Below are 9816 nucleotides of genomic sequence, written 5' to 3' on the forward strand. Positions count from 1 at the left end.
ACAAGAAATGAAGTTAAAAAAAAAAAAAATGATAAGTCTGAAAAAAAGACAAACACACACACACAAATACAGAGGAAACAAAGGGGTTTAGGTATTTAAACTGCTCATTTATAAAGTTTGTCTAGAAATAGTTACAATGTAACACAGCAATTTTATGTTATACTTGACCCTGCCAGGAAAAAGAAAACATCTACCTCCCAACTCACAAGAATAATGTCAGATTACTGTAATGTTTATAGACTTTCACATTCAATAAAGATTACCTGAAAGCCTAGTGTATACCACATAAGTACTAAATTCTGGGGAAAACCAATTTCTATATAATTTCTTTCCTTAAAGTTCTAATAAAGAAAAGAGACAAAAAGCAGATAAACACTCCGTCTCCAGTGTGTTGTATTTACTGCAATGAACTAAGTACCATACACTACAAAGGCAAACTGACAAAGAGTAAAGAATACACCACCAGCACATGAAGATGAACAGGACTTACCAGGTGGACCAACAAACAGTAAGGAACTGGGGAGAAATGAGCAAAGGCATGGACAGACGAGCTGCAGACAGGAATCAGGAGACTTTTATGACTCCAGGAGAAATTCAGAAAAGCAGGAGCTGAGGGAGAGATGGGTGTGAGTATGTGAGGTTCATGTATCGTGTCACATATGTAGCTCCAGAAGTGGATAGCATGCTAATTAATGGCCACCAAGTCAGGAGCAGAGTCTCTGCATGGTGCAATGGTCAAGCTAGTCAAAATGCTGGCAAGCACAGCCCATCCAGAAGCTTCGCAAAAGAAAGGCCTGGGGACATGGAACACCAGTCACTGAAAAGCCTGGGGGCACTACTTTACTCTGATGTATGAGGAGGTACCATGAATTGGAATAGGCTGGAGAGCAATTAGTTTGGTGGGTTTTGGTAAAGCAGGGACAATATGGAGATGTGCCTTGTAAGACTACCTGAGAATCTGGAACTTCATGCCTAAGACCTTGGAAAGAAATTTCATTACATAGATGAGCAAATGTGACAGGGTTTCTGCTTCAGTAGAATACTGCAATTCCAGGATGTTGGTGTATCGTTGCTGCTGGTAGAAAGTTGCTTGATGCCTAGACTAAGGAAGTATCTATACGCACCAATAAAATAAAACAATGAAGCATAACAGTTGAAAAGAATAGCAAATAGGATGTATCTAGAGCCAAATAAAATCAGTCAGCAGTAAATACAGCTTAAAGATCATGCATTTGGGGTCTATATAACACAAGAATGAGGATATCAATTGCACAAACTTGAAGCTCAGGAAATAGATGTGAGAGCAAACCCTGGGAAGTCACTGACATTAAGACGCGATTTTTCAGACACAGAAAAGGGGAAAATTACCTAAAATTGTATTTATAACTAGAAAGTGGGAAGAAATCTCAAATGGAACATCTATGCAAAATTTACAGAAACAGTAGAGGATGAGGATTAACTCTCAACACATAAAATATAAAGTGTAAAATTATTAAAGGATTGGTAAAAGACAAATCCAGACACAGACTGAAGAGAAAGACATGCTAGAGATTTAGTAGTCAATTTAGGTGAGCATCGTACAAAGGAAAAGAGCAGTGCAAATGGGACCAAATACAAGCAACAGTGCCCAACGCTATCACTGGGTGAAGTAATGGTGCACACTGAGGAGGAATGCCCATTGATCAAAAAACTGTTACATAAAAACAATGATGTGAGCACTTTCTGGCCTGGCAGAACGAGAGTCCTAGTGTGACAGGGAGGAGAAATACCAAGAGTGGAAGGCAAGGTGGTTTGAGTGCGAAGATTGTTTTACTTTGTACTGACACCTTTTGCTTTGGTTTGTTTTTTGTTGGGTTTAGGTTTTCTTTTGTTGTTTTTTTTTGTAGGATAAGAAAACTTAAAGGTCTTTAAAAAGTCATGAGCAGAGAAGTGGGTAAGAATCATAACAGAGGAAGGAAAGTACATCGGAAGGCAGTTCAAGATGGGTCGAAAAAGGACGGAGAAGCTAAGGTGGTAAGATTAACCAGAGGAGAAGGGAAAGCAACCTCTTTGCTGTTTGATAAATGAGAAGCTGTCAGTGTGAGCATTCTCTTGAAGTTCTTCCCATGTACATAGTTTTCTGTTTTGTTTTGTCTTAAACTCACACTACTAGCTATTTTTGAACAGAAATCCAGACCTCCCCACTTTCTTGCTCTGTAATACCCAGGTATCGTGTACCTTCTTTTCTAAGCATTTTAGAAGGATCTAACGAGTCATCTCAGAACACTTAAGAACGTCTCAGAAACCTATCGACACATTTCATTGAGGATAAATTAATAAATAAATGCAACATATGATCTCTTTTGATAGAAGACAAGCCAAACTGGGTAGCTACAAATTTTATAAACAATAGCATTCTGAGCAAGTTAAATATTTCTCAGAAGCAATCAAAATTGCATGCTTTGATCAACTTGTCTTTGTTGCCTTTAATTGATAAAACTTGGCATATAAGAAGGAGCTTTGGTGACATCATGGTGGATTATGTGTCGGCCTGATAATCCACTATGCATCTATGAGAGAAGGAGGGGCACTATCTTCCCATAAATATTTACAGCCTTGGAAACCTGAGGGAGGGTCATCATGAGTCAGAATCTATTTCACAGTAGTGTTGGTTTTCGGTTTTTTTGTGTGTGTGTGTTTTTTTTTTTTAATGAGGGCATGAGGAAGCTTTTCAGTCACTTAGTTACATCCCAGACTGAACAGTGTCCTTAATTTACAAAGTTGTGGCTTTGGAGAACATATGATCCCTTAATAATCTAAACAATTCCTGTTTTAGTGGGGATAACTTGTGTGGCAACATTTAGCTCATGTATAACTATTTATTACTAACTAAAACACTAAAGTTAAATTTGTTCTAAATAGGATGAAATGTTATTAGTCTGTTGAGGAAAAGATCAATAGTTTAATATGAATGAAACTAGAAGATATTTTATTACAGATGAAATCAGAAAACTGGTGGCACCAAAATAAAACCTTTCAAATAAACTGAAAGAAAAAAAAAAAGTCATTCTACATATTGATGGATGATAGTCAATCTAACAACTGGAAGGTCCGTCAAACTCACCTTGGTGGGACCATTTCCATTAAGTACCACTGGTAACGTTTCATAGAAAACATTCTTAGCTCTGGCTTTGCCATTTTCAAACTTCAAAACAACTTCATCTGGGTTAAAAATAGGAAAGAAAATGGGTTTCATAAATGTGTAATATGTATGATGATGAAAATAATTAAATAAAAACCTATGAGTTTTTATGTATTTATCTTTCTAGTTATCGTAATACACCTTCTCAAGTACAGAATACCCCATCTGCTATGTAATGCTTTCAGAAATTTTGCTTACTCTAAGTTAGGAGATGTTGTTGTATTAAATAAACCACTGAGTCTGAACCAACCCATAGTTGAGCTTCCAGAAGCTTTTCAGAGGCAGTTAATTGCACTGGAGGGGACTGCCCATTTAAATAAAATAAAGGACACCCTTGGTTCCGATACAGATTCTAGGAAGTATCTTCTAAAGAGGCACTTTCAAATTGAAGTACTGAGCTTCTAGGGCGTCACGTGGATGAAAGCATCTTTGCAATCCTACTTCAGTTTCTTTATTGAATGTGATCTTAACCAGACACCAGTTTCTGTGGAATTCATTTAGACTGACTGACTATTATGGCGTCTACTTCCTAAAGAACATGCCTCTGGAAACTCTATGAACTTTGATAAATGTTGATTGTTATAGAAAGGCTTCAGGCCTTTTGTTCATAGGGTCGCTATGAGCCATACATGCTCAACTCAACAGCAATCAACAATTACCCCACAACTGTTAAAGTAGAATTCTAAGCTGAGTAGAACTCAATGACTGATTTTTTTGAAGTAGAGAGCCAGGTCTCTCTCCTCAGACATCTCTCCTCTGAATAGACTGGAATCTCCAACCTTTCCATTAGCAGCTGAACCTAGTAACTATTTGCACCACCCTGAACTCTAATAACGTCAAGTTTACTGCTGCCAACTCAGCTTTAACTCGTTTTGTCCTAAAGGTTTTTGATGCTACAATTTGTAAACGGAGAAGACTTCTTACCTCTCTCCTGTTCAGATGCTGGTAAAATCAAACTGTCAGATATATGGCCATCAAATTAGCAATTGCAACTGTGGAGTTAAGTTTATTCAAAATAGCTTTCCCAGTCAGTGCCTGACTTTGTCACATGGATGGGTGGAATTTGCAAAAAGGGCATGTTGACCTATCATGAAGGAGATTGGCTAGTCTCTCCAATCCACAGGGAGATTTTCTAATCTCACCATTAAATTAAGTGGATCCAGCAGCAAAAAGAGGCTCCTTCCCACTAGAAAAGAGAAAGCAAGAGGGCCTATAGGAACTGAAGGCATGGCAGCCACAGCAGAGAACCAGAGACCTGACAAAATACAGAGAATCAGAGACCTGACCTGAGATGAGGCTACACCATTGGAACTGGAGCTAAGAAACTCTGCCCAAGTCTCTTAGGCAGCTTAGGGTAAGGGGCCATAATTCACAGAACTGAGAGCTTAGTAACACTGACCTAAAGCCTTGAGGCTCAAACTGAGGCACCTGCAAGCATATTTCGGAAGCTATTCTGGCTGTATTCTGCAGTTAGCCTTCTGATATCCCCAATATGGTTCTCTGTGGTCTGTGAACTACTGCACTGAATTTAGGAAAGAGTCTGCATTACTTGCTATGCATCAGAAGGCTGGACAATGACTAAGAATGATAGGAGAATTGATGCCTTTGAGCTGTGTTGTTGCAGAAGAGTACTCAATACACCATGGACTGCTAAGAGAAAAAATAAGTTCATCCTGGAGAGGGTGAAGCCAGGCTTCTCCTTGGAGCAAGGATTCTGAAGCTTTGTCTGATGTACTTTGGACATGTTGCAGGGTGGCAGCACAGAGAGGAAGACCCTCGATGAGGTGGACTGATTCAGTGACTAGGGTAATGGGAATAGGTGTGTTGGAGACAGTAAGATTGGCATTGAATGCAGCAGGGTTTAGTCACAACCACTCAATGGCACATACCAACAACAACAAAGCAGTAAGACTGGTCCTAGGATAAGAAGAAAAGAGGTGTGGGAGCATGGAGGACATGCCAGACCTCTTAGGAATTGGCTTTGTTTTGTTGATGTTGTTGATACAGACAGTATTCCTTTGTAAAGTTGGCAAAGGCCTGAGATGGTCATTCTCATATGGCTCTTGTTCTTTTTCACAGCAACTGACTATAGGCGATGTCACCAGAGCACCCTAGAATATGATCCTGTTTTTGTTACTATTTGATGTATTGAATCAAGTATGACTCACAGCTACCCTATGAACAACAGACCTGAATTGTTCTTATCCTGTGCCATTTTCATCATACTTGATTCCATTGCTTGCAATCACTGTATCTATCCATTTTATTGGATGTCTTATTTTGGGTTGACCCTCCACCTTTCCAAGCATGCTATCTCATTCAAAGGACTAGCCTCTCCTAGCAACATGTCCAGAGTAATAGGAAAGACAAAGCTTTACCACCCTCTCCTCCGAGGAGCACTCTGGTTGCCCTTTTTCTAAGACATATCTGTTTGGGGTTTTGGGGTGGTTTTGGTGTGTTGGTTTTTTTTTAGTCCATGGGTTATTTGGCACTCTTCTCCAATCACAAGTCAGAGGTATCAATTCTTCTTCTGTCATCCTTATTCAGTGTTCAGTTCTCATGACCTTATTTTCAAACTGATAATACTGCTCTTCAGTATTCTGGTGAAGTCTCTGATAGCAGATTTTCTCATAGCAAAATGCCTCCTGATCTCTTGAGTACTGGTACCAAGGATAGTAACTGTATATTCAAGCAAGATGCAATCACTGACAGTTTCAATCCTTTTTCCATCTATCATGATGTGTTTCCTATTGGTCAAGTGGTAAGGATCTTTGTTTTCTTGATGTTGAGATGTAATCCATATTGAAGGCTTTGATACTCTGTAAGAACTGTTTCATATCTTCCTCACTTTTAGTGAGTAATGTTATGTCATCTACATAACACAGGTTATTGATTAACTATTCCTCTGATTTCTATGTTACATTCTTCTTCACAGAGCCCATTTTCACAAATTATTTTTTCAGCATACAGATTGAATGTAGAAAGGATACTATAAAAAAGAGCAAGGGCCAGAAGGGAACAGCAACTTCCCAAAGGAGCACTGTCCCAATCAACAAGGCCAACAAAATAAAATCAATTCCCAAAAGGTCTGACATGTGCCCCATGCTTCTGCACCTTTTCCTACTCATTTTCGGGGTCCCAAATCCAATGCAATAGCTCTCAGACTACATGGAATCATAGCTGGAAAGTCAAAAGGCTATAATTCAGGTTAATAGCAGAACAGTAATCAGAATAGTTTCTGAAATGTGCTGGCAGGTGTCTCAAGTCTTGAGTGTCAGGACTTTAAGCCATTGTTATAAAGCTCTCAATCCTGCCCATTATGGCTCTCCATCCTACTCTCATTTCTCAAAAAACCTGGTGGAAAGGCTCTTAGTGCTGGTTCAATGAGGTAGCAGTCCCAAGGTCTGCTCCATCTCATGTTGGGTCACTGGTTCTCAGCTGTGCTTTCTTGATAGGTAGATAGATAGATAGATAGATAGATGATAAAATGCTTGCTATGGTTTCTATGGTAATTCCTTTAGTCTTGCTGGTTCAAGAATCTTTGATCCTGAAGGACACATTACATTCTCTTGTTTCTCCTTTGCTGCTGAGGGTCTCAAATTCTGCTGCTGGATCTGCTCAGTTTAATATTAAGACTGGCCAATGCCCTTGTGGATAGGCTAACATGCCCTATTCACATATTCCTGCTCATCCACATGGCAAAGTCAGTAAGTAGACAGGGAAGCCACTTTTGAACCATAAACCTTTAATACCACAAATACATCCTTGACACTTTATTCCTGATTTAAAACCATGCAGTGTTATCTAGCTCTAGTTAAACAACATCTTTTTGATCTAGGTACAGATTTCACATGACCACAACTAAGTGTTCTGGGACATCCATTCATTTCAATGTTAGCCACAGTTTGCTGTGATCCACATAGTCAAATTTTGCATTACCTAAAATACACAAATAAGACATTCTTCTAGTATTCTCTACTTTCAGCCATGATCCACCCGACAATAGCAATGATATTCCTGGTGCCACGACCTCTTCTAAACCCAGCTTAACTTCCAGAAGTTCCCTATCCGTTCCAATTGTTTTAGGATGATCTTCAGCAATATATTAATGATGTTGTTGTTGTTGTTGTTGTTGTTGAGTGTCATTGAGTTGTAGAGGACTCATAGCGACCCTATGAACAAAAGATCTGAGCACTGTTCATAGAGTTTGTGGAGGCAAGTCATTTGGGAAGTGGATGCCACTCCTCTTTCAAGCTTGTTTTAATTGGGGAGCTCCACCAAACACTGTCCACCATGGGTAACCATTATTGTATTTGGCACATCAGTGTCACAGTGTTTAGCATCACAGCAACCACCAGTTACCTATGTACAGCAATGCACAGACCAGTGCTATACCACTGAGAAGAATGTTTGACAAAAAACAATTTAAACCAGGCCTGAGGGCAGACTAAAATCACCCAACTTGGGCTTGGTAGCATAACTTTCTGTCCACTAGACCAGCATAGCTCTCTCTATGTTGTCGTTGTTATTGTTGTTGAGTGTTGTTGAGTTGTAGACTATTAATGATAGTGTTTGATAATTTTCACATTGTGTTGGATTACCTTTCTTGGGAATGGGAATAAATATGGATCTCTACAGTCAGCTAGCTTCTATTGAGAGGCAGCTACCCTCCACATTTCCTGACCCAGACTGCTGAGAGAATGTAATCCTAGATAAGTTAACTTCTCTGACTCTTCAATTGTCCAGCTGGCTAATGGGGCTCTGTGCCTGGTTTGCTGGGTTATTATGAAGATGTTGTTGTTAAGTGTAATCGAGTCATCTGCAACTCATAGTGACACTATGGAAAACAGCCCTAAACCCTGCTCTATCCTGTGCCAATCTTATTGTCTCTGACACACCTACCCCCAGCACCCCAGTCACTGAATCAATCCATCTCATCAAGCGTCTTCCTTTCTTGAACTGTCCCTCCGCCCTCACAAGCATGATGTCCCTCTCTAAGGACTGGTCCCTTCTTGCAACATGTCCAAAGTATGTCATACAAAGCTTTAGAATAATAGCAGTAATATGTACACTGTTGTTGATTGCCTTCAAGTTGAGCACAATTCATAGCAACCCTATGAACAAAAGGCTTGAAGCCCCTCTACAACAACTATTGACATTTATCAAAGTTCATAGGGTTTCTGAAGGCATGTTATTTAGGAAGTGGATGCCACTCCTGCTTCCAGAGTAATATGTATAGTGAATAAAATGCTGCCAGGCACAAGCAAAGTTCCCATCATTGACCACTACTGATAAGACTGCTACTGCTTGAAAATCAGGCTTATGTCATTTTCTTGAATACTCAAATTGGGGGCTGGGGGGGGGGGAGAAAAAGGGATCTTTTGTTTAGGACTTTTCCTATCATTTCCCAAACACTCTGCACTTAATGCTTTCCCATTCAGGGACCTTTTCATTGAACTGGAAAGATCTGCTGTACTGTACTGTACTGAGTTATAATTTATTTTACAATTTTAGTGTATGAATGTAATAAATTAATATATTTTAACCCTCAGTACACTGATATGTTAGTGTCAATGTATTTTTTCCAAGCCATATTTGTATCTATGAACATATACATAACCACACAATTCCTCAGTGTCCTGCCTAGCAGTCAGCACTTATCTTTCAGGTAGGTTAACTGAACTGCTCCAACACACCAAGATAACTCATAACTCAAAGTAGTTACAGTGAGCCATTAATTTCAATATTAGCTGAAGACATCTGTCCTTTTAGCACTAGACTTAGACCATTATTTAAACTGAATATTATCAAATTAAGCTCAAATCAAAAAATATGAAAAAGTAACAATATCTATACCATAAACCTTATTCACAGTCTCAAAATTGGTATAAAAAAGAGAAAGAGCGTTTAAAACACAGGTGTCCATATAGACATATAAACAAGTAAATATGAAACATACCTAAAGCTCCATTTAAGGTCTGGAAAATTTTGCATTTGTGATCCAGTGTGATATTAATAGCTTCCTGTAAAATAAGAATAAGGATAATATTGAAAATGATAATAAAGACAAGCAACAAAGTCATAATTTTAAGATGTTAATTTGGAGGGTGGTGATTTAAAATGCTTTGTGTAAAATGAAATCAGTATTATTCTTCAGAAAAAAAAATAATTTTAGACTTCATTAAACTGGAAGATAAAATGTATGCTTATCAGCTAGGAATGCCCTCCAAATCCCTCCACTCCTTCACTGTGGCTAGCTGTGACAGGTGAATTGTTAGCATAAGAGAAATCTGTCACTTCTGTCCTGGTTTTAACTCCCAGGCAAAGAAGAGTAGTGTGGTTTCCCCACATTGAGTAATAAAGTTTGAAATGAAAGTTGCATCAGCAGAGTCCCTGCATGACAATTAGCAGAAGATCCTGCTGGATGTGAAGAAGGAGCAGTCAATCTCTGTTGTTGTTGTTATGTGCGGTCGAGTCACTTGTGACTCATAGCGACAACAGCCCTAAACTCCACTCTGCCCTGTGCCAATCACACTGTCTCTGACACTCCCATACCGATTACCCCAGTCACTGAATCAATCCACCTCATAGAGGGCCTTCACCTCCTGCGCTGTCCCTCCACCCTCCCAAACATG

General features: G+C 39.2%; 1 protein-coding gene across 1 annotated transcript in view; it reads right to left on the minus strand.

Annotated features, from left to right (window-relative positions):
* Positions 1-9816, minus strand: part of PLOD2 (procollagen-lysine, 2-oxoglutarate 5-dioxygenase 2) — a 142785-nt gene that overhangs the window by 36884 nt on the left and 96085 nt on the right. Inside the window, exons 6-7 of the mRNA XM_006895120.1 lie at positions 9141-9204; positions 3104-3201 (exon numbers count right to left, since the gene is read on the minus strand). Of these exons, the coding sequence (XP_006895182.1) occupies positions 3104-3201; positions 9141-9204 (162 nt within the window). The remainder of the gene's footprint in view (positions 1-3103; positions 3202-9140; positions 9205-9816) is intronic.

Source organism: Elephantulus edwardii, unplaced genomic scaffold (assembly GCF_000299155.1).
Source record: "Elephantulus edwardii isolate Elephantulus edwardi_28Jun2011 unplaced genomic scaffold, EleEdw1.0 scaffold00158, whole genome shotgun sequence".
In the NCBI taxonomy this organism is placed as follows: Eukaryota; Metazoa; Chordata; class Mammalia; order Macroscelidea; family Macroscelididae; genus Elephantulus; species Elephantulus edwardii.